The 23,355-nt window shown below is 35.7% G+C and overlaps 1 protein-coding gene across 6 annotated transcripts in view; it reads right to left on the minus strand.

Annotated features, from left to right (window-relative positions):
• Positions 1–23,355, minus strand: part of MAPK10 (mitogen-activated protein kinase 10) — a 617,840-nt gene that overhangs the window by 153,281 nt on the left and 441,204 nt on the right. For 4 of the 6 annotated variants that reach the window (XM_079919603.1, XM_079919601.1, XM_079919602.1 and 1 more), the window contains one exon: positions 10,535–10,606. The exons of 1 other annotated variant lie outside the window; for it this stretch is intronic. In XM_079919603.1, coding sequence (XP_079775729.1) covers positions 10,535–10,600 — 66 coding nt within the window. In that variant the 5' untranslated portion in view covers positions 10,601–10,606. Of the gene's footprint in view, positions 1–10,507; positions 10,607–23,355 lie in introns of all 6 variants that reach the window. One more of the 6 variants, XM_079919604.1, reaches the window with a different exon arrangement.

Raw genomic sequence — 23,355 nt, forward strand, 5'->3', positions numbered from 1 at the left:
ACTTTAACACCCCACTATCACCAAAGACAGATCATCCAAAATGAAAATAAATAAGGAAACACAAGCTTTAAAAGACACATTAAAACAGATAGACTTAATCGATATTTATAGGACATTCCATCCAAAAACAACAGAATACACTTTCTTCTCAAGTGCTCGTGGAACATTCTCCAGGATAGATCATGTCTTGGGTCATAAATAAAAACTTGCAAAATTTAAGAAAACTGAAATCGTATCAAATACCTTTTCTGACCACAAAGCTATGAGACTAGATATCAATTACAGGAAAAAATCTGTAAAAAACACAAAAACATGGAGGCTAAACAATACGCTACTAAATAACCAAAATATCACTGAAGAAATCAAAGAGGAAATCAAAAAATGCCTAGAAACAAATGACAATGAAAACACGACAAGCCAAAACCGATGGGATGCAGCAAAAGCAGCTCTAAGAGGGAAGTTTACAGCAATACAATCTTACCTCAAGAAACAAGAAAAATTTCAAATAAACAACCTAACTTTACACCTAAAACAATTAGAGAAAGAAGAAAAAAAAAAACCCAAAGCTAGCAGAAGGAAAGAAATCATAAAAATCAGATCAGAAATAAATGAAAAAGAAATGAAGGAAATAGTAGCAAAGATCAATAAAACTAAAAGCTGGTTCATTGAGAAGATAAACAAAATTGATAAACCATTAGCCAGACTCATCAAGAAAAAAAGGGAGAAGTGTCAAATCAATAGATTAGACATGAAAAAGGAGAAGAAACAACTGACACTGCAGAAATACAAAGGATCATGAGAGATTACTACAAGCAACTATATGCCAATAAAATGGACAACCTAAAAGAAATGGACAAATTCATAGAAAAGCAAAACCTTCTGAGACAGAAACCAGGAAGAAATAGAAAATATAAACAGGCCAATAACAAGCACTGAAATTGAAACTGTGCTTAAAAACCTTCCAACAAAAGAAAGCCCAGGACCAGCTGGCTTCACAGGCAAATTCTATCAAACATTTAGAGAAGAGCTAACACCTGTCCTTCTCAAACTCTTACAAAATATAGCAGAGGGAAGAACACTCCTAAATTCAATCTATGAGGCCACCATCACCCTGATACCAAAACCAGACAAAGATGTCACAAAGAAAGAAAACTACAGGCCAATATCACTGATGAACATAGATGCAAAAATCCTCAACAAAATACTAGCAAACAGAATCCAACAGCACATTAAAAGGATCACACACCATGATCAAGTGGGGTTTATCCCGGGGATGCAAGGATTCTTCAAAATACTCAAATCAATCAATGTGATACACCATATTAACAAATTGAAGAATAAAAACCACATGATCATTTCAATCGATGCAGAAAAAGCTTCTGACAAAAATCAACACCCATTTATGATAAAAAACCTCCAGAAAGTAGGCAAAGAGGGAACTTACCTCAACATAATAAAGGCCATACATGACAAACCCACAGCCAACATCATCCTCAATGGTGAAAAACTGAAAATATTTCCACTAAGATCACGAAGAAAGAAAGGTTGTCCACTCTCACCACTCTTATTCAACATAGTTTTGGAAGTTTTAGCCACAGCAATCAGAGAAGAAAAAGAAATAAAAGGAATCCAAATCAGAAAAGAAGTGAAGCTGTCACTGTTTGCAGATGATATGACACTATTTATAGAGAATCCTAAAGATGTCACCATAAAACTACTAGAGCTAATCAATGAATTTGGTAAAGTAGCAGGATACAAAATTAATGCACAGAAATCCCTTGCATTCCTATACATGAACGATGAAATATCTGAAAGTGAAATTAAGGGAACACTCCCATTTATCATTGCAACAAAAAGAATAAAATATCTAGGAATAAACCTACCTAAGGAGACAAAAGACCTGTATGCAGAAAACTATAAGACACTGATGAAAGAAATTAAAGATGATACAAACAGATGGAGAGATATACCACAATCTTTGACTGGAAGAATCCACGTTGTGAAAATACTCTACTACCCAAAGCAATCTACAGATTCAGTGCAATCCCTATCAAACTCCCACTGGCATTTTTCACAGAACTAGAACAAAAACTTTCACAATTTGTACGGAAACACAAAAGATCCCAAATAGCCAAAGCAATCTTGAGAAAGGAAAACGGAGCTGGAGGAATCACGCTCCCTGACTCCAGAGTATACTACAAAGCTACAGTAATCAAGACAGTATGGTACTGGCACAAAACCAGAAATATAGATCAATGGAACAGGAAAGAAATCCCAGAGAAAACCCATGCACATATGGTCACCTTATTTTTGAAAAAGGAGGCAAGAATATACAATGGAGAAAAGACAGCCTCTTCAATAAGTGATCCTGGGAAAACTGGACAGCTACATATAAAAGAATGAAATTAGAACACTCCCTAACTCCATAGACAAAAATAAACACAAAATGGATTAAAGACATCAATGTAAGCCCAGACACTATCAAACTCTTAGAGGAAAACATAGGCAGAACACTCTATGACATAAATCACAGCAAAATCCTTTTTTACCCACCTCTTAAGAAATGGAAATAAAAACAAAAATAAACAAATGGGACCTAATGAAACTTAAAAGCTTTTGCACAGCAAAGGAAACCATAAACAAAACGAAAAGACAGCCCTCAGTATGGGAGAAAATATTTGCAAATGAAGCAACTAACATAGGATTAATCTCCAAAATTTACATGCAGCTCAATATCAAAAAAACAAACAACCCAATCCAAAAATGGGTGGAAGACCTCAACAGACATTTTTCCAAAGAAGATATACAGATTGCCAACAAACACATGAAAAGATGCTCAGCATCACTAATCATTAGAGAAATGCAAATCAAAACCACAGTGTGGTTTCACCTCACACCACTCTGAATGGCCATCATCAAAAAATCTACAAATAATAAATGCTGGAGAGGATGTGGAGAAAAGGGAACCCTCTTGCATTGCTGGTGGGAATGTAAATTGATAAAGCCACTATGGAGAACAGTATGGAGATTCCTTAAAAAACTACAAATAGAACTACCATATGACCCAGCAATCCCACTGCTGGGCATATACCCTGAGAAAACCATAATTCGAAAAGAGTCATGTACCAAAATGTTCACTGAACCTCTATTTACCATATACAGGACATGGAAGCAACCTACATGTCCATCACAGATGATGGATAAAGAAGATGTGGCACATATATACAATGGAATATTATTCAGTCATAAAAAGGAATGAAACTGAGTTATTTGTAGTGAGGTGGATGGACCTAGAGACTGTCATACAGAGTGAAGTAAGTCAGAAAGAGAAAAACAAATACCGTATGCTAACACACATATATGGAATCTAAAAAAAAAAAAAAAAAAGGTTCTGATGAACCTACGGGCAGGGCAGGAATAGACACAGACGTAGAGAATGAACTTGTGGACACAGGGTAGAGGAAGGGTAAGCTGGGACAAGGTGAAGAGTAGCATTATCATATATACACTACCAAATGTTAAATAGATACCTAGTGGGAAGCAGCTGCACAGCACAGGGAGATCAGCTTGGTGCTTTGTGACCACCTAGAGGAGTGGGATGGGAAGGTGGGAGGGAGGCACAAGAGGGGGCGGATATGGGGATATATGTATACATATAGCTGATTCACTTTGTTATACAGCAGAAACTAACACAACATTGTAAAGCAATTATACTCCAGTAAAGACGTTAAAAAAAAATTTCTGAATCAAAGTGGAACTAAAATATACATTATTTTAAAAAAATATGGAACACTAAAGTCTTATTTTCATTTATACCATAAAGAATATTATTCTTAAATCCTATATGATATTATTATCATTCTCTCATTGTACAATTATAAAAAGATCTAATTTATACCTAATTTTAGTAATTACACATTCTTCAACATATTGGTTTTCTTCTCTTAAATATGTATTTTGTAACTACCTTGCCTTTTTTTAGAATGAGTTAGAGATGTATCGAGTAAACAGCCAAATAAATATTCACCTTTAGAGAAGGTGAACAATAGAAGAGTTGAATGACACATTCCTGATTAGTATTGGTTTTAGAACTCAGAACAAAAGTGGACATTATTTTTCTTAACCTACTGAAAAATTCAGCCTTTGCTTATCACACACCACAACCTCAGAAAATGCCTCTGCAGAAAAGAAAAATCATCATTTAATATATTTTCTAAAGTCTTAACATTCAAAGTGTAATAAATTAAAACAGTGTATTTAAGGAATTAGTTGATTTCTTAGGAACACTTATATAGATTAAAATGAAATCCACAATTTGGTGCTTTTCTGACACAGCATTATTAACTATGCACTGAAAAACCACAGATAATTCTGGGATATTTTTGAGCATAACAATTTTGACAGATATAAGCGATAACTTCACTTAACTGATTACTACCTCAACCATAATTAAACTCATAGTATTAAGCTACATTTACATTCAGGTCAAGATCATTCAAGAAGAAGTCAAGTCCGAACTTTATGTGCTTCAAGCAAACCAAACACATACTCATAAACTAATACAGAGAAGTTCATCATTACAGAACCGAATCTTAAGTAGGACCTGTACATTTTTTGTTAGATAAGATTTAGTAACATAACTGAATCTATTTATTAACTGGAATAACTTAATAAATCTTAAGAAGAAAACTGCCCCAGGTAGAAGACACAAATGTAACACTAAATTTACTCTTTTGAAATTTGCTGAAGAGTTAAGTTTTTATTTATTTAGAACAGCCATCATCTGTGGCTAGGAAAATTATTACATATACACACATATTGCTTTTGTTATCCAGACATTAGAGTAGCAAAATAAAATTTAGTTAACAAGTCAACTCATCTAGTAATATTTTATATCTATTATAAGAAAAGCATTGCTTTAACTAGAAAAAATTCAACATGCTCAGTCTTGGCTATCATATCTAACAAGGTGCTATACCAAAAAACACTAAGACCTCAAAAAACACTGAAGAACAATTTTGTTAGTAAGAGCTCTACAAAGAGACTGCTATTTCTGTCATATCCCCAGTAATATTTTAGACCTTATATATCACAACTGTCCTTTGGAATATATATAAAAGTCTTCTTTTTTTCCTACTGGAGACCAATAGAATCTTAAGCTTCTTTGCATTTAATCATAGTATTTTTTTCTTAGTTATATTTAGTTGCTACTCACTTCAGTCAAAACACTGTATAACTGATAGAAGATTTCAAAAAGTTCATAATGGGACTAGAGAAAGACCTTCTAGTATAATGGCTGAGATTTCCAATCCCAGAATAAAACATAATTGAATTTTGTCTTGGTAATTAATGGCACTCTAAAGATTAAATGAAATAAAATCTTAGTGAAGTCATCATACATAGTAAGCATTTGGTAAGTATTGGGGTGTTTTCTTTTCTCACTCGTTATTGTTTAGCCCATAGTTACCACTGAGGTTTTTAACTCAAAGTGGAATAGGTTTTCCTTATGTTTATAAGCCTAGCCACTCTCTACTGTGCTTTAGACTAGACAGTGTGTTCTTTGAGGAGAGTAACCATACTCACCCTGTACCCCTAATTTCTACAAGTTACAGATACATGTTATAGGCACTGAGTAAAGATGTGTTGAATAAATGAATGATGGAATCAATAAATAATCAGTCGATGTGTAGATGTCTCATTGCATAGACAATGTAAGAAGGCATGAAGAGTTTCTATGTCCTAACAGAAAGAAGCCCACTGAGCTCAGTCCCTTTATTTCTAGTGTTACTTGGACTCATAATTGTTGATTCACTGATTTGAACCTTCTATCTCTCAGGCTTTCTGAAAATCAAGAAATCATTTTAAATGATTCATAACCAACTCATGCATCAGTAAACATTTAGAGAGGACAATAAGTTAATACGTTTCTAGAGAAATATTAGACTAACACTGATTTATGATTAGCAAATTAACCAAAATGCAATTAAATATATTAATATAATACAAGATGGTAAGATGGTAAGATGTTGAGAAGTTGACTTGATTTTGAAAGGCAAGCAAATTTCCACTCAGGACACAGTGTTTTTCTGAGTTTTTATTTACCCTCTTTTACCCAAAAGCATTTATTGAACATTTACTGAATTAAGCTAGAATTCCAGGCTTGGAAGACAAGGATGAAGATGCCCTGGCCCTGCCCCAGAGGCAGTCACCATTGAGTGGGGAAAACACAAACCTGTACAACCAATGGTAACACAAATCAGGATGTGGTAAATGCTGTAGACACCAGTGGGTGTGCATTAGGTTTCCCAACACACATTATCTCTCTGTGTATATATTTCTTATATTTCATGTGTATAAAGCCCTGTACTATTCAGTACAGCAGAGTTCCAAAAATAGCACTTTTCACAGATTTTTTTAAAAATTCATAGAGTGAAATTTAATAGTTCTGCCCTTCTTTATTTAATTGAGAAAAGCAGGCGACGAAGGCTTACCTATTTCTCAGGAGGATCAAGAGCTTTTGCACTTTCAATTCCCTGTCAGTCTATATTTTTGTAAAGGATTCATACAAGTGCAAACTAAAGATTATTTTTTCATCGTCTAAGACAAATTTCTCTCCAGAATATTACAAGAAACGTCTTGCCTGCAAAAGCTGCTTGATCTTTTTTAAAGAAAAAAGCAACGAAATTAATAGGAGTAGCTCAATGAATCCCATGTTCTTCAAATAATTCAACTAAGAAAAAAAGGTTAATACTACTACAGATAATGTACATATTTACTGTTGATAAATAACTACCTAGGCAATTTTATTTTCTATATTTTCTGTGATTTCTTACTGATAACAGTGAAAAAATTATAAATATAATTTTTTAAAGCCACAGATTAAGACTCAAGAGACCTGAATTCTGGATACACTTGATCACTAATTGTTGACAAGTTACTTAAAGGTCTTTGTGTATTGTCTGTGTGGCAAGAAGTTGGGAGCAACCTAACTCTGCTGGAGATGGTGTTAAACACCACTGCATACCAAGGATCCATGAGATATCTCATGAAATGAGAAGCTTCCAAAGCACATAGTTTGAAAGTAAACCCAAGTAGATAATTCTGCCTCTAAAAATACAGTATTTTATTTAAATTACTAGAATACTAAATGAGGCTCAGAGCTACAGGAAAGAAAAAAAATAAACATTATCATCAAATAAAAATTCTACCCTGAGCTTCCCTGGTGAGGCAGTGGTTGGGAGTCCGCCTGCCGATGCAGAGGACACGGGTTCATGGCCCGGTCCGGGAAGATCCCACGGATTGGCTGGGCCCGTGAGCCATGGCCGCTGAGCCTGCGCGTCCGGAGCCTGTGCTCCGCAACGGGAGAGGCCACAACAGTGAGAGGTCCGCGTACCGAAAAAAAAAAAAAAATTCTACCCGGAAAGTAAATAAAGCACTCTGAGTCACAACTAGAAATATTCTGCTTACTATGATATTTTTAAGTTACAGAATATGCATGTATATTTTCTAGATATCAAAAGCTCATAGTAAGCAAAAAAATCAGAGTCATTAAGAAAGTTCATGCTTCACTTCTCTTTATTCCTTTGCTTTAAAAGAACTCTTCCTAGAAATAGACATTCTGCATCTGTACCCAAATTTTGGGAGCTGATTTAAAAATAACTTCAACCTACAAAAAAACTTTTTGGATTAAAAGTAATAGCTGAAGTTTTAAGGCTTTTTTATTGATAATTTTTGAAATTCAGACTTAATCTTGAAATATGTAAAAAATAAACTTTTTTGTTTGTTTGTGGTTTGTTTCTTAAGTACTAATGCCCATGGTAAATGGCTAGGATCATGGACACTAAGGAAATGGCTCACAGTCATACAGCTTGCAAATGGTAGGCCCAGATATTTTAACCAGAAATTCAGGTCTGCTCATTTTTCACCAGGGCACTACCACAGTTGCAATTGATTGCATTAACCAAACATATATCATTCATTCATTAAGCAAATATTTGGTGCGAGCCCACACTATGCCAGATACTATTCTTAGTGCTACAGTACAGCAGTGTGCAAAAGAGACAAAATCCCAACCATGTGCTGCTAATTGTTCAACAAATGGCTGGGGGTGAGAGAGAGGAGAGAACTTATCGGCAGTAATTGTTTATTTACACAATGTACATATTCCTATCATGACAAAGTTCAATCTACCAACTTGACATCATTGAACTTAAAGCTGAGAAGGGATGTGCACAATCAACTCTTGTGAGCCTATGTGAGCTCACAGCACACCACTGAAAAACAATCCCTGCCCAACTGAAAAATGCATTCTAGCAGAGAGAGAGAAGCAACGTGCTAGTTACATATATAGTGTATCAGATACCAAAAAGTGTTATGGAGGGAAAAAAATAGAAAGACAGGGAAGTTGGGTAGTCGGTGTGGGATAGGCAGTATAGATTAGGAAGGGGCAACTTTAAATAGGATAGGCAGGAAAGACTCCCTTAAAAATGACATTTGAGCCAAGTCCTGAAGGTGGTGAAGGCGTGAGCCAAGTGGATAATAAAGGAAGAGCATTTGAAGGAGGGGTGTCCGGGTGGCTACATGGCAAAGGCTTGTGTATTTATTTTAAGAATTTTTACCATAAGTGAGATGGAAAGACATCTCACTTGACTGGAAGGTTTTTTTGCTTTGCTTTTTTTTGTTTTTAACCAAGGAGTGACATGATCTCACTTATATTTTTCAAATATCACTCTTGCTGATGTTTTGAGAGTAAACCATTTGGGGGTGAGCAAAAGTGGAAGCTCTTACAATAATCCAGGTTTGGATCAGAATGGTGCTGGAGAAAATGGTGAGAAGTAGTGAGATTCCAGATATATTTTTAAAGTAGCGCCAACAGAATTTGCTGACAGATTGGATGTAAATTATTGTCCAAAAGATGATTCTGAAGATTTTGCTCTAAGCAACTGGAAAGATGGATTTAGCATTTACTGAATTAGAGCAGAGCAATTTTAGAGGAAAGATCAAGGGTTTGGTTTGGTATATGTATCATTTGCTATGCCTATTAGCCATCTGAGCTGAGATATAGAACAAGCAATTGGGTTTATGAGTCTGGTTTCGGGGAGAGGTTTGTGTTGGAGATATAACTGGGGAGTATTCAAGATACTGATAATATTTAAAACACTAGGACTCAATGGGAGCACCAGAAGAGTGAATGTAAATATATTTAAGATTTAGTTAGCTATTTAACAAAAATATATTCCAGCACTGTACTCAGTTCTATGCAAGTATTAGCTCACTTAATTCTCATAAACCTAGAAGGTAGGTACTATTACTTTTTTCCCTTTTTACAAATAAACTGAAGCACAGCAAGGTTAACTAACTTGCCCAAGCTCACAAGTAAATGGCTAATCAGTGGCAGATTTGGAATTTCTAAACCAAGATGTCCAGAGTTCTAGTTAGAGAAGAGAAGTTATCTGAAAGTCTGAGGCTTTTGGCACTGCAAGAATTTACAGGTCAGGGAGATGAAACAGACAGTAAATCCCATTCATAGCACGTAACACATTTTACTTTTCCATAGAAATTCTAACTACGCTCAGGGAGAATAGATTTACCAATGTTTTGTTTCCCTTTGTATTTTTATATATTTTCTATAATCAGTACATGTTACTTCTAGAATCAGAAAATATTGTATTAAAATAATAGAAGCTGCAGAGTTTTTCTTTAAACCTGTTTCAAGGGATGCATGTCATTCTCTGTTTTCAGCCCATCGTGATGATAACATGCAATGAAAATCATTACAGAAAAAACAGAAGTGCTCTCTGCTTGGGGTATGAATAGAGTTACCATGAAATTTACTGGCCAAATAAAAATTCCTGAGAGTAAAAATGAGCACTATTAATTATGCCATGACAACAGGCTTAAGTTAGAACTACCTAAACATACTTAGAGTAGGTACAGGTACCCCAGCTGGGCTCTTTTTTAAGAATATCACTTGTATGAACACAGGAGTGCAGACTCTTATCTGGTCCATGCACAACATATTCTCACTAGTGTTCACTGTAGGTTAAAGATACCTTTATTAGTCATTATTGTTGTTTTATCTTTGTTATCAACTACTGGTTAGAACTGAACATCAGAAAACAAACTGAGCACTACCTACATATTATTATATTTCAGTACTAGAGGTACTCTACTTGGGGCTCATCAGTTCTTGGATGAAAAATAATATCATAGACTTTAGCTAGTTTGATGAATAAAACCACATTTTAAGGATTTGAAAAAGACATATTAATGATGTTAAATCTAGTAAGAAATCACTTTATGCAGTGATCAAGTACTATATTTATAAACATTAAAAAGAATTATCTTCATTCCTATTCTAACATAAATGAACTGGGGGGGAAAAAAAGCATCTAGGTACCAGCTTCTACTTCCTAAGCTACTTTTAACATTACATAAACATTAACTTTAGTGTGGAACATTTGCAAGATGGGATGGCAAAATGGAAATACAAGTGAATATACTGTACCTTGTTTTACCTGTAAGGAACACACACCTGACAAAAGGCAATTTTCACATCCAAGGTTGGTTCACTGCAGTAGTACAATAAATGGAGGCTCATAAATACCTATAGAAAAAAATGGGGGCATGAATTTCCAAATCACCTAATTATTCATTATTGAATAGTATAAACTTCAGCATAATTTGAATTATACACAAGGTTTCAGGCACTACATATATTCAGCATAATCCTTGTCCAGACCAGTACTAGGTGCTTTTCACAAATTGTAAATATTAAATAATAAAATAAGGTTTAAAAATGTCCTATCTTCTATAATGATCAATGTCATCACAATCATAAAGACCAGATATAAGAAACTGGATATACCTAATGTGTTAAAGTTAAGTACATCCTATTATAGAACACTTTCAGTTCTAGGCAACTAATTTTTAAAAATTCTCAAATACATGCTCAAGAGGATATATATATAATAAGAATATTTGTTGTAGAATAAAGGGACTATTAAATAAAATTTAATTTATAATAAAATTACAGACAGGACTTGGAATAATTGAATCAAAGCTTAGGGTATCACCATGGAAAATATTTCAAACATGATGTTGAGTGGGGAAAAAAATAAGCTTTCAAAAAAGTATGAATATCACTGTATTATTAATGTAAAATTTTAAAGTACACAAAATAATATACATTGCTTTGTTATCTACCCATATAACCATAGATTAAAGAAAATAGGACACTACGTTAACATGTATTTAATCTTGGTGGTAAGTACAAAGATTTCAAGTATATTGCTTTCTGTATGTTTAAAATATTTTTTAATGTTGTAAAGTTTTAAGGAGAGGATAATAATCTAACAGTGGAAATGCCAAATTAGGTACTGGGTTATTTGGGAATGATGAGGCAGCATCAGAAAAACCCAACCAAAATCTTATTCAGTTCAATTAAACACACTTTGTTGAATATGTATTGTGTGCAAGATACAATTCTGTAAGATTAAACAATTTTAAAACCACTATTGACACAAGACTTCTGTTTCTGGCAATATGAATGATTAGATATCTTGAAAACCACTTTCAGTGCAAAACTTCTAGAAAGGTTAGGTGAAATAGACAAAATGCCTTTTAAAATGAATAGCTGAGCTGCCCAAAAAAAGGCAAGAAAAATTCTGAAAGGCTGAAAACAATGTGAAAGGATCCATGCAGAGAAATAAATGAGCTGAAACTGTCACTCGTCCTCAGACCATCTGCTGATGTCTGAAGATCAGAAATTTAGCTTTTAAAGGGCAGCATGCAGAGTACAGGAACCAAAGCTTGGAAGCTATCTATGGTGGGAAGTTACAACAGAGACACCTGCATAAAGTTTACTATAGAAAGTTTCAAACAAAATTCTGGAGCAAGCAAAACAATCCCAGAAGGAAGGTCTGAATTGCAAGAAAAAATATTTTACATTGGAACCTGTGTAGATTTTTTAAATACAAGGAAGAATGAAAGGACTAGACTATGTGAGACATTTCTGAAGAAGAATAAGGTGGGTATTTGTGGAGGTTGGGGAGGGAGTTGCTCTACCAGAGATCAGGATTTATTATAAAGTTGTAGTAAGTAAGGTACGCAGGGTGGATACAGAGGTAGACTACTGATTAATAGAACAGAGAGCCCAGAAACAGACACATACATATATGGAAACTGATTATGCTAAATTATGTTAATATAGACATTTAAACCTGACTATATTAAAGATATCTGGGGAAAGGAGAGACTATGCATTAAACCAAGCTGAGACAATTGGTCATAAATATTGGGGCAAGGGGAGGGAGGAATTGTCCTTTTTAGAGACAATTCTCTATCGGCTTCTCATATTTCTGCATGTCTTACAGGCAGAGGTACTGGCTGCCTTTATTCCAGACTATCTTCTCAAGCATGGTTATAGAGCAAACATATCTCCTTCTGGAGCATAAGGCAGGTTTGATTGCTCTCCAGTATAATATAGGTAAGGTGGCCCTCTGGGGCAAAGGTCAGGCATGCTAACCATCCACCATAAGAGATTTGGGTTCCCTAAGCTTGGGGTTCCTCTTCAATAGCACCACTCACTGTATGTGCAGTAGTCACCTGACCTTCTTTGAGTTGTTCTGTGGGAAATGAGCCTGAGAAACTGGCATGAATTCTGACACTCTAGCTCCTGTTATTAACGTGAGTAGTAAAGAACTTTGATCTGACCCAGGAATCGCTTATCTTCTGCCAGCATTCATGAAACTGTGGCAAGCTACCTTGTTAGCTTGCAAGTAGGGTAACAGCTAAAGCTCTTCAAAGTTCTTGACAACCCCTACCTCATATTGCATACAAAACACAATTCCAGACATATTAAAATTTTCAGGAAAGGCCAAACTTTAAATAATATAGAAGGAAATGTAGTTGAATGTCTGAGGAATACATCATAAATAATATGTAAATATGCTAAGTTAAAAAGGAAACTACTGATAAAATAGACTATTTAAAATGAATCATTTCTGTTTATGAAAAAATGTGATAAAGAAGTAGTCCATAAATTTAGAAAAAATATTTGAAACACATATAACCAGAGGAAGATTTATCCAGAATCTATAAATAGCTCCTAAAATATAAGAGGAAAAAGATAAAGAACCCAACAGAAGAATGGGCAAACAATATGGAATACATTTTATTAAAAAAAGAAATATAAAAAGGCTCATAAATATATGTGTAATTTAAAGCCACATTGAGATACTGTTTTGTACCTATCATATTAATAAAAGCTGAAAAGTATGATAATATTCAGTTTTTGCAAAGCGGTTGATCAGATGGGAATATTTATACACTGCTGATAATTTTGACAGTTGGAACAACCAAATTTAGGGGGAAAATAGCATTACACAGTAAACTTCTGCATAGCCTAACACCCACCAATTCTACTTCTACACATATTTCCAGAGAAACTCTTGTGTTTTACTACCAAGATATATATAAAAGGCAGTTCATTAGAATACTTTTGTAATAGTAAAATAAATAATAAAAATTAATACTGGAAAAAGATAATCACAGAAAGACCAATGAATAAATAAACTATGGTACATTCATTTAGTGGAATACCATATGGTAATGAAATGGTTGTATAAAGAAACAAATATCAACGTGCCAAATATAAACATGGTAAATGAATGAAAAGAAGTCATGGGTAACTTTACTTACGAAAGTTACAAAATATACACAACTAAACAATATATTATTTAAGAATGTCTTTTTACTATGATAAAACTATAAAGAAAAGCAAAAGAATAAAAAATGCAAAATTCAAGAGATTGGCTATCTCCTAGGGAGGGGAAGAACACCCCTAGATAGGGGCATGCAGGGGTTTTCAATGGTATTCGTTATGACTACTTTGAGCTGAGTAGTGATGTCATGCAACATTATTTCACTATTATTCTTTAAACCCTACAGGTATAAAATATAGGCTATTTGATATGTCTGTGATATTTTATAATAGAAAAAGGTTCATGTGACACAAGGAACAAGGTCCTTCATTCTCTTGCTAGGCATTGTTGTCTCTTCATGGATGTCTGGAACAAAAACGCTTGTAAAGCCACTAATAGGAAATGATCTTAAGAAATGCTGAGCAGTGTAAAGCAGAACAATAGAAAGAACTCTGTGCTTGATGATACCATTAAACTACTGAATTAAGAAATTCTGGATTTTTCTAATTCTAGACTTTTTGTTATATGAGAAACTAAATCTGCTACAGGAAAAAAATGTTACTAAAATACAGTCATAAAATAAATAAAAAGTAAAACAAAACAACAAAAGAAAAAATTTACTCCTCAAATTTCAATCTGTGAGATTGTTTTATTGCATTTCCATGAGATTCATGCATAATTTTTGCCAGATAGTTACCTCCACTTCTTATTTTTAATTTTTTAAAAATTTAGTTTGCCCAGGTATAATTTATACACAGCAAAATGAACAGTTCTAAAGTGTGCAGATTGATGAGTTTTGACAAATGCATATATCCATGTAACTCACATTGTGATAAAGGTAAAGTCTGAAAATCCCCGTACCCTTTTCTTGACAATAGTCCCCACCCCCCATGCAACAATGTTCTAACTTCTTTCTCTCTATAGATTAGTTTTTCTTGTCCTAGAACTTATATAAATGAAATAATACAGTATATACTCTTTTTCATTGGGCTTCTTTTAGAATTCATCCATGTTGGCAAAAGTATCAGTAGTTGTTCTTTTTTTCTGCTGAGTAAAATGTATCAGTTTATCTATTCTCTATTCTGCTTTTAGACATTTTAGGTGTTTCTATTTTTTGGATATCAATAATGCTGCACGAACATTTATATACATGTATTTTTGCACAAATATGTTTTCATTTCTTTTGGGAAAAATACCTAAAGAAGGAATTGTTGGATCGTGGGATAGGAATATATTTAACTTATTAAAAATTGTCAGACACATTTTCTACCCCCTGTAGCAATGCATAAAAATTCGGTTGCTTCACATCCTTGTCAACATTTTGGTGTTGTTATCAGTTTTCTAAATTTTAATCATTCTAGTGAGTGTTTAGTAGTATTTCATTATGGTTTTATTTTTTATTTCCCTGATGACTAATAGTGTTGAGAATGTTTCTCATGAGTTTATTGGCCATTTATTTATCTTACTCGGTAGAGTGACTTTTCAAGTATAATACTTTGCCCATTTGGTGGGACTGTGGGTGGCGGAAGTGAGTTGTTTGTCTTTTTATACAAATTGCAGAAATTCTCTATTTCAGATTAAAGTTTACTGTCAGTTACATATATTATGAATATTTTCTTTCAGTCTGTAGCTTGCATACTCAGCTTATTGATGCTTTCTTTTAGTGAGTAATATTTAATTTTTATGAAATTTATTTTATGATTTATTTTTCTTTTATTATTAGTGCTTTCTTCATTTTCTCAAGGGATCTTTCCCAATCCAAGTTCATGAGGATATTCTTCCACATTTTCTTCATGAAGCTTTACATTGTTGATTTTACTTTTAGGTCTATGATACCTCTCCAATTAACTTTAATTCGTGGTGTGATGTATATGCTGAGGTTCACTTTTATTCCTTAATGATACGCAGTTGTTCAAGCATTCTTAGTGAAAAGATTTGCCTTTCCATATTGAGTTGCCTTGCTGCCTTGGTTAAAAAATCAGTTGATTGTACCAATGCAAGTCTATTTCAGGATTCTATTCTATTCCATTTATCTGTTGTCTGTCTTCACCCTAATACTATCCTGTCTTGATAAGCGTAGCTTTATAATAGTCTTAAAATTAGGTAAGTCCCCAAATTTTTCTTCTCTTTTATTTTTGGGACTATTCTAGGCCTCTGCATTTCCACATTAATTTTAAAATCAGCCTAACATTTCAAAATTTTAAAAAAGCATTCTAGAATTTTGATTGGGATTGCATCAGAACTATAGCTCACCTGGGAAAGAATAGATATCTTAATATTGGGTGTTTTATCCACAATCATAGTATATTTGTCCATTTACTTCAGTTCTCTTTAATTTATCACAGGAATCTTTTGTAGTTTACAGTATATAGATAGACCTTATTTTTTTTTAAGTTTATTCTTTAGCATTTATATTTTTTGATGCTATTGTAAATGGCATGTTTTCATTTCCATTTCCTAAATGCTTATTTCTAAAAATAAAGTTGATTTTTGTAAGTGATGTTGTATCTAGAACCCTATTAAATTCACTTAAATCTAGTAAATATTTTGTTGATGGTTTAGGATTTTCTTTATACACAGAAATGTCATCTGCAAGTGAAGACAGTTTTCGCTTTTCCTTTCCGATCTGACTTTTCTTGCCTAATTGTCCTGCCTCCAGTACAATATTGAAGAGAAGTGATGACTTGTTGATAATCTCTGCCTTTTAACAGGTACACTGATCCATTTTCATCTAAAGTAACTATGGATGTTATTGAGTTTAAGTCTACCATCATACAATTAGTTTTGTATTTTATCCCTATATTCTTTTTTTTCTTCTGTTTTTAGCTTTATTGAAGTATAACTGACAAATAAATTGCTTAAGACATTTAAAGTGTTCAATATGGGGCCTTCCCTGGTGGCGCAGTGGTTGAGAGTCCGCCTGCCGATGCAGGGGACACGGGTTTGTGCCCCGGTCCGGGAAGATCCCACATGCCGCGGAGCAGCTGGGCCCGTGAGCCATGGCCGCGGAGCCTGCGCGTCCGGAGCCTGCGCTCCGCAACAGGAAAGGCCACAACAGTGAGAGGTCTGTGTACCGCAAAAAAAAAAAAAAAAATTAAAAAAAAGTTTAATATGATGACTTGTATGCATACGTTGTGAAAGAACTTCCCCAATCTAGTTAATTCACACATCCATCACCTCACATATTCCCTGCCCCCTTTATTGGTGAGACATTTAAGTTCTACTCTCTAGGAAGTTTTGATTATATAATACAGTGCTATGAACTATAGTCACCATGTTATACGTTAGATCCTCTTGTGGATCTTACTCAACTTATAATGATAGTCTGTGCCCTATTACCAACGTCTCCCTACACTATTTCTCCTCCCCCACCAAGCCAGTGGCAATCACTTATCTACTCTTTGATTTTTATACCTTGGCTATTGTGAATAATGCTGCAGTGAACATGGGAGTACAGATATCTCTCTGAGATAATGGTTTATTTTCTTTGGATATATATCCAGAAATGGGATTTCTGGATCATATGGTAGTTATATTTTCAATTTCTTTTTTGTAAACATCTTTATTAGAGTATAATTGCTTTACAATGGTGTGTCAGTTTCTGCTTTATAACAAAGTGAATCAGTTATACATACACATATGTCCCCATATCTCTTCCCTCTTGCATCTCCCTCCCTCCCACCATCCCTATCCTACCCCTCTAGGTGGTCACAAAGCACGAAGCTGATCTCCCTGTGTTATGCAGCTGCTTCCCACTAGCTATCTATTTTACGTTTGGTAGTGTATATATGTCCATGCCACTCTATCACTTTGTCCCAGCTTATCATTCCCCCTCCCTGTATCCTCAACTCCATTCTCTAGTAGGTCTGTATATTTATTCCCATCTTGCCCCTAGGTTCTTCTGATCATTTTCTTTTTTCTTTCTTTTTTTTATTTTTTAGATTCCATATACGTGTGTTAGCATATGGTATGTGTTTTTCTCTTTCTGACTTACTTCACTCTGTATGAGTCTCTAGGTCCACCCATCTCACTACAAAAAACTCAGTTTCATTCTTTTTATGGCTGAGTAATATTCCATTGTATATATGTGCCACATCTTCTTTATCCATTCATCTGTTGATGGACACTTAGGTTGCTTCCATGTCCTGGTTATTGTAAATAGAGCTGCAAGGAACATTTTGGCACATGATTATTTTTAAATTATGGTTTTCTCAGAGTATATGCCCAGTAGTGGGATTGCTGGGTTGTATGGTAGTTCTATTTTTAGATTTTTAAGGAATCTCCATACTGTTCTCCATAGTGGCTGTATCAATTTACATTCCCCCAACAGTGCAAGAGGGTTCCATTTTTTCCACACCCTGTCCAGCATTTATTGTTTGTAGGTTTTTTGATGATGGCCATTCTGACTGGTGTGAGATGATATCTCATTGTAGTTTTGATTTGCATTTCTCTAATGATTAATGATGTTGAGCATTCTTTCATGTGTTTGTTGGCAATCTGTATATCTTCTTTGGAGAAATGTCTATTTAGGTCTTCTGCCCATTTTTGGATTGGGTTGTTTGTTTTTTGATATTGAGCTGCATGAGCTGCTTGTATGTTTTGGAGATTAATCCTTTATCAGTTGTTTCATTTACAAATATTTTCTCCCATTCTGAGGGTTGTCTTTTCGTCTTGTTTATGATTTCCTTTGTGGTGCAAAAGCTTTGAAGTTTCATTAGGTCCCATATGTTTATTTTTGTTTTTATTTCCATTTCTCTAGGAGGTGGGTCAAAAAGGATCTTGCAGTGATTTATGTCATAGAGTGTTCTGCCTGTGCTTTCCTCTAAGAGTTTGATGGTGTCTGGACTTACATTTAGGTCTTTAATCCATTTTGAGTTTATTTTTGTGTATGGTGTTAGGGAGTGTTCTAATTTCATTCTTTTACATGTACCTGTCCAGTTTTCCCAGCACCACTTATTGAAGAGGCTGTCTTTTCTCCACTGTATATTCTTGTCTCCTTTATTAAAGATAAGGTGACCATATATGCGTGGAGTTAACTCTGGGCTTTCTATCCTGTTCCATTGATCTATATTTCTGTTACTGTGCCAGTACCATACTGTCTTGATTACTGTAGCTTTGTAGTACAGTCTGAAGTCAGAGAGCCTGATTCCTCCAGCTCCATTTTTCTTTCTCAAGATTGCTATGGCTATTCAGGGTCTTTTGTGTTTCCATACAAATTGTGAAATTTTTTGTTCTAGTTCTGTGAGAAATGCCAGTGGTAGTTTGATAGGGATTGCATTGAATCTATAGATTGCTTTGGGTAGTAGAGTCATTTTCACAATGTTGATTCTTCTAATCCAAGAACATGGTATATCTCTCCATCTATTTGTATAATCTTTAATTTCTTTCATCAGTGTCTTATAATTTTCTGCATACAAGTCTTTTGTCTCCTTAGGTAGATTTATACCTAGATATTTTATTCTTTTTATTGCAATGGTAAATGCGAGTATTTTCTTAATTTCACTTTCAGAGTTTTCATCATTAGTATATAGGATTGCAAGAGATTTCTGTGCATTAATTTTGTATCCTGTTACCTTACCAGATTCATTGATTAGCTCTAGTAATTTTCTGGTAACATCTTTAGGATACTTTATGTATAGTATCATGTCATCTGCAAAGAGCGACAGCTTTACTTCTTCTTTTCCAAATTGGATTCCTTTTATTTCTTGTTCTTCTCTGATTGCTGTGGCTAAAACTTCCAAAACTATGTTGAATAAGAGTGGTGAGAGTGGGCAACCATGTCTTATTCCTGATCTTAGTGGAAATGCTTTCAGTTTTTCACCATTGAGGATGATGTTGGCTGTGGGTTTGTCACATATAGCCTTTATTATGTTGAGGAAAGTTCTCTCTATGTCTACTTTCTGGAGGGTTTTTGTAATAAATGGGTATTGAATTTTGTCGAAAGCTTTTTCTGCATCTATTGAGATGATCATATGGTTTTTCTCCTTCAATTTGTTAATATGGTGTATCATGTTGATTGATTTGTGTATATTGAAGAATCCTTGCATTCCTGGAATAAACCCCACTTGATCATGGTGTATGATCCTTTTAATGTGCTGTTGGATTCTGTTTGCTAGTATTTTGTTAAGGATTTTTGCATCTATGTTCATCAGTGATACTGACCTGCACTTTTCTTTCTTTGTGACATCTTTGTCTGGTTTTGATATCAGAGTGATGGTGGCCTCGTAGAATGAGTTTGGGAGTGTCCCCCCCTCTGCTACATTTTGTAAGAGTTTGAGAAGGATAGGTGTTAGCTCTTCTCTAAATGTTTGATAGAATTCACCTGTGAAGCCCTCTGGTCCTGGGCTTTTGTTTGTTGGAAGATTTTTAATCACAGTTTCAATTTCAGTGTGTGTGATTGGTCTGTTCAGATTTTCTATTTCTTCCTGGTTCAGTCTCAGAAGGTTGTGCATTTCTAAGAATTTGTCCATTTCTTCCAGGTTGTCCATTTTATTGGCATATAGTTGCCAATCCACCAGGTCCACATCTGATGGTGTGTTTTGGGGTGTCTGTGGCCTTCATATGATTTTGGGCAACCTCTGTGCTAATGGATGGAGTTGTGTTCCTGTCTTGCTAGTTGTTTGGCATAGGGTGTTGTGCACTGTAGCTTGCTGGTCATTGAGTTTAGCTGGGTCTTGGCATTGAGATGGAGATCTCTGGGAGATTTTCACCGTTTGATATTACGTGGAGCTGGGAGGTCTCTTGTGGACCAGTGTCCTGAACTTGGCTCTCCCATCTCAGTGGCATAGCCCTGATGCCTGGCTGGAGCACCAAGAGCCTGTCCTCCACACGGCTCAGAATAAAATGGAGAAAAGAAAGAAAGAAAGAAAGAAGAAGATAAAATAAAATAAAATTATTAAAATAAAAAATAATTATTGGGGCTTCCCTGGTGGCGCAGTGGTTGAGAATCTGCCTGCCAATGCAGGGGACACGGGTTCGGGCCCTGGTCTGGGAGGATCCCACATGCCGCGGAGCAACTGGGCCTGTGAGCCACAACTACTGAGCCTTCGCATCTGGAGCCTGTGCTCCGCAACGGGAGGGGCCGCGACAGTGAGAGGCCTGTGCACCGCAATGAAGAGTGGCCCTCGCTCGCCACAACTAGAGAAAGCCCTCACACAGAAACGAAGACCCAATGCAGTCAAATAAATAAATAAAATAAATTTATATAAAAAAAATTATTATTAAGAAAAAAAATTTTTAAGTAATAAAAAACCAAAACACAACAAAATGGACAGACAGAACCCTAGGACAAATGGTAAAATCAAAGCTATACAGACAAAATCATACAGAAGCTTACACATACACACTCAGAAAAAGAGAAAAAGGGGGGAAAAAAATGTATCATTGCTCCCAAAGTCCACCTCCTCAATTTGGTATGATTCGTTGTCTATTCAGGTATTCCACAGATGCAGGGATGCAGGTACTTCAAGTAGATTGTGGAAATTTAATCTGCTGCTCCTGGGGCTGCTGGGAGAAATTTCCCTTTCTCTTCTTCATTTGCACAGCTTCCAGGGTTCAGCTTTGGATTTGGACCCGCCTCTTTGTGTAGGTCGCCTGAGGGTGTCTGTTCTTTGCTCAGACAGGATGGGGTTAAAGAAGCATTTAATTCGGGGGCTCTGGCTCACTCAGGCCGGGGGGAGGGAGGGGTATGGAGTTCGGGGCAAGCCTGCAGCGGCAGAGGCCAGCATGACGTTGCAGCAGCCTGAGGCATGCCATGCATTCTCCCAGGTAAGTTGTCCCTGGATCACGGGACCCTGGCAGTGGCGGGCTGCACAGCCTCCCAGGAGGGGAGGTGTGGAGAGTGACCTGTGCTTGCACACAGGCTTCTTGGTGGCTGCAGCAGCAGCCTTAGCATATCATGCCCGTCTCTGGACTCCGTGCTGATAGCTGTGGCTCACGCCCGTCTCTGGAGCTCCTTTAAGCGGCACTCTTAATCCCGTCTCCTCCCACACCAGGAAACAAAGAGGCAAGAAAAAGCCTCTTCGGCAGCTCCAGACTTTTACCCGGACTCCCTCCCAGCTAGCCGTGGCGCACTAACCCTCTGCAGGCTGTGTTCATGCCGCCAGTCCTCTCCCTGCGATCCGATCCGACCGAAGCCTGAGCCTCAGCTCCCAGCGCCCATCTGTCCCAGCAGGTGAGCAGAAAAGCCTCTCGGGCTGGTGAGTGCTGGTCGGCACCAATCCTCTGTGCGGGAATCTCTCTGCTTTGCCCTCCACACCCCTGTTGCTGCAGTCTCCTCTGTGGCTCCGAAGCTTCCCCCTTCCTCCACCTGCAGTGTCTGCCCATGAAGGGGCTTCTAGTGTGTGGAAACCTTTCCTCCTTCACAGCTCCCTCCCACTGGTGCAGGTCCCATCCCTATTTTGTCTCTGTTTTTTCTTTTTTCTTTTGCCCTACCCAGGTACGTTGGGAGTTTCTTGCCTTTTGTGAGGTCTGAGGTCTTCTGCCAGCGTTCAGTAGGTGTTCTGTAGGAGTTGTTCCACGTGTAGATGTATTTCTGATGTATTTGTGGGGAGGAAGGTGATCTCCGCGTCTTACTCTTCCGCCATCTTGAAGCTCCTCTATCCCTATATTCTTTATTCCATTTTTCTTCCTTCTGAGCTTTCTTTGGAAGAACTGTGTATCTCTTTTTTCCTATTTTATTTTATGCAATAAATTGTTATATTTCTTTTTCTTTTTTTAATGGTTGTTCTAGAGTTTGCAATATGCATTTATTTTTAGTAAACTAGGTTCAAATAATATTATCCTACTTCACACATATAGTTTAAGCAACTTACAATAGTATGCTTCAATTTTCCTTTGAGCTATTGTTGTCATATATTTTAATTATACATATTTTATAAACTCTACAACACATTGCCATGATTTTTTCTTTGCATAAGCCATTCTATTTTAAGAAATTAAGAATTTACAAAGAAAATTATTTTATATTTAATCATATATTTTATGTGTACAGTCCTTTCATACATTTAAGTTTATTCTTAAGCATTTATGTTTTCATGTTATTATAAATGGCATTTTTATTTTATTTCCATTTTCCAAATTCTCATTTCCAGCATTTAAAATACATGGTTCCATTGCTTTTTCACTATGTTGTAGCACGTGTTAAATGGAGAAATGTTCTCCCAGCCACTCTTCAGACTTTCCTTAGTCTTCTCACAGCATTTTGTTCGTATTTTTATTATGAGTATCTTATAATATTGTAACTGTTTGTTCATATGTCTCTTCCATACTACATTATGGAATGTAGTATGGGGAAACTGACTTCTTGGGGAAAGTGATTATGTTTTATTGATGTTCACAACCCCAGGGCCCAGTGCTATTCTTAGTGTAGAGCTAATGTTGAGTAAATGTTTATTGAATAAAAAGTAAATCAAAGGAAAAAAGCTTCTTTCCTTCTCTACCACAAATCTAACTATTTTCATTATCTTTTCATATTGAGACCTATGAATTTTCAATAAACTTGATGAGAACAAATTAGGAATGAGACGTTTGCAGTAATGAAAGTATGAAAGAGTCCAGCAAAGATACCTACAAAAATGTTACCATGCAGGGCAGTTTTCGTTCTGTATTGCTGAACTGGGCATGTGGGAAATAATAACATCCAGCCCCCCAC

Source organism: Stenella coeruleoalba (genome assembly GCF_951394435.1).
Source record: "Stenella coeruleoalba genome assembly, chromosome: 4".
In the NCBI taxonomy this organism is placed as follows: Eukaryota; Metazoa; Chordata; class Mammalia; order Artiodactyla; family Delphinidae; genus Stenella; species Stenella coeruleoalba.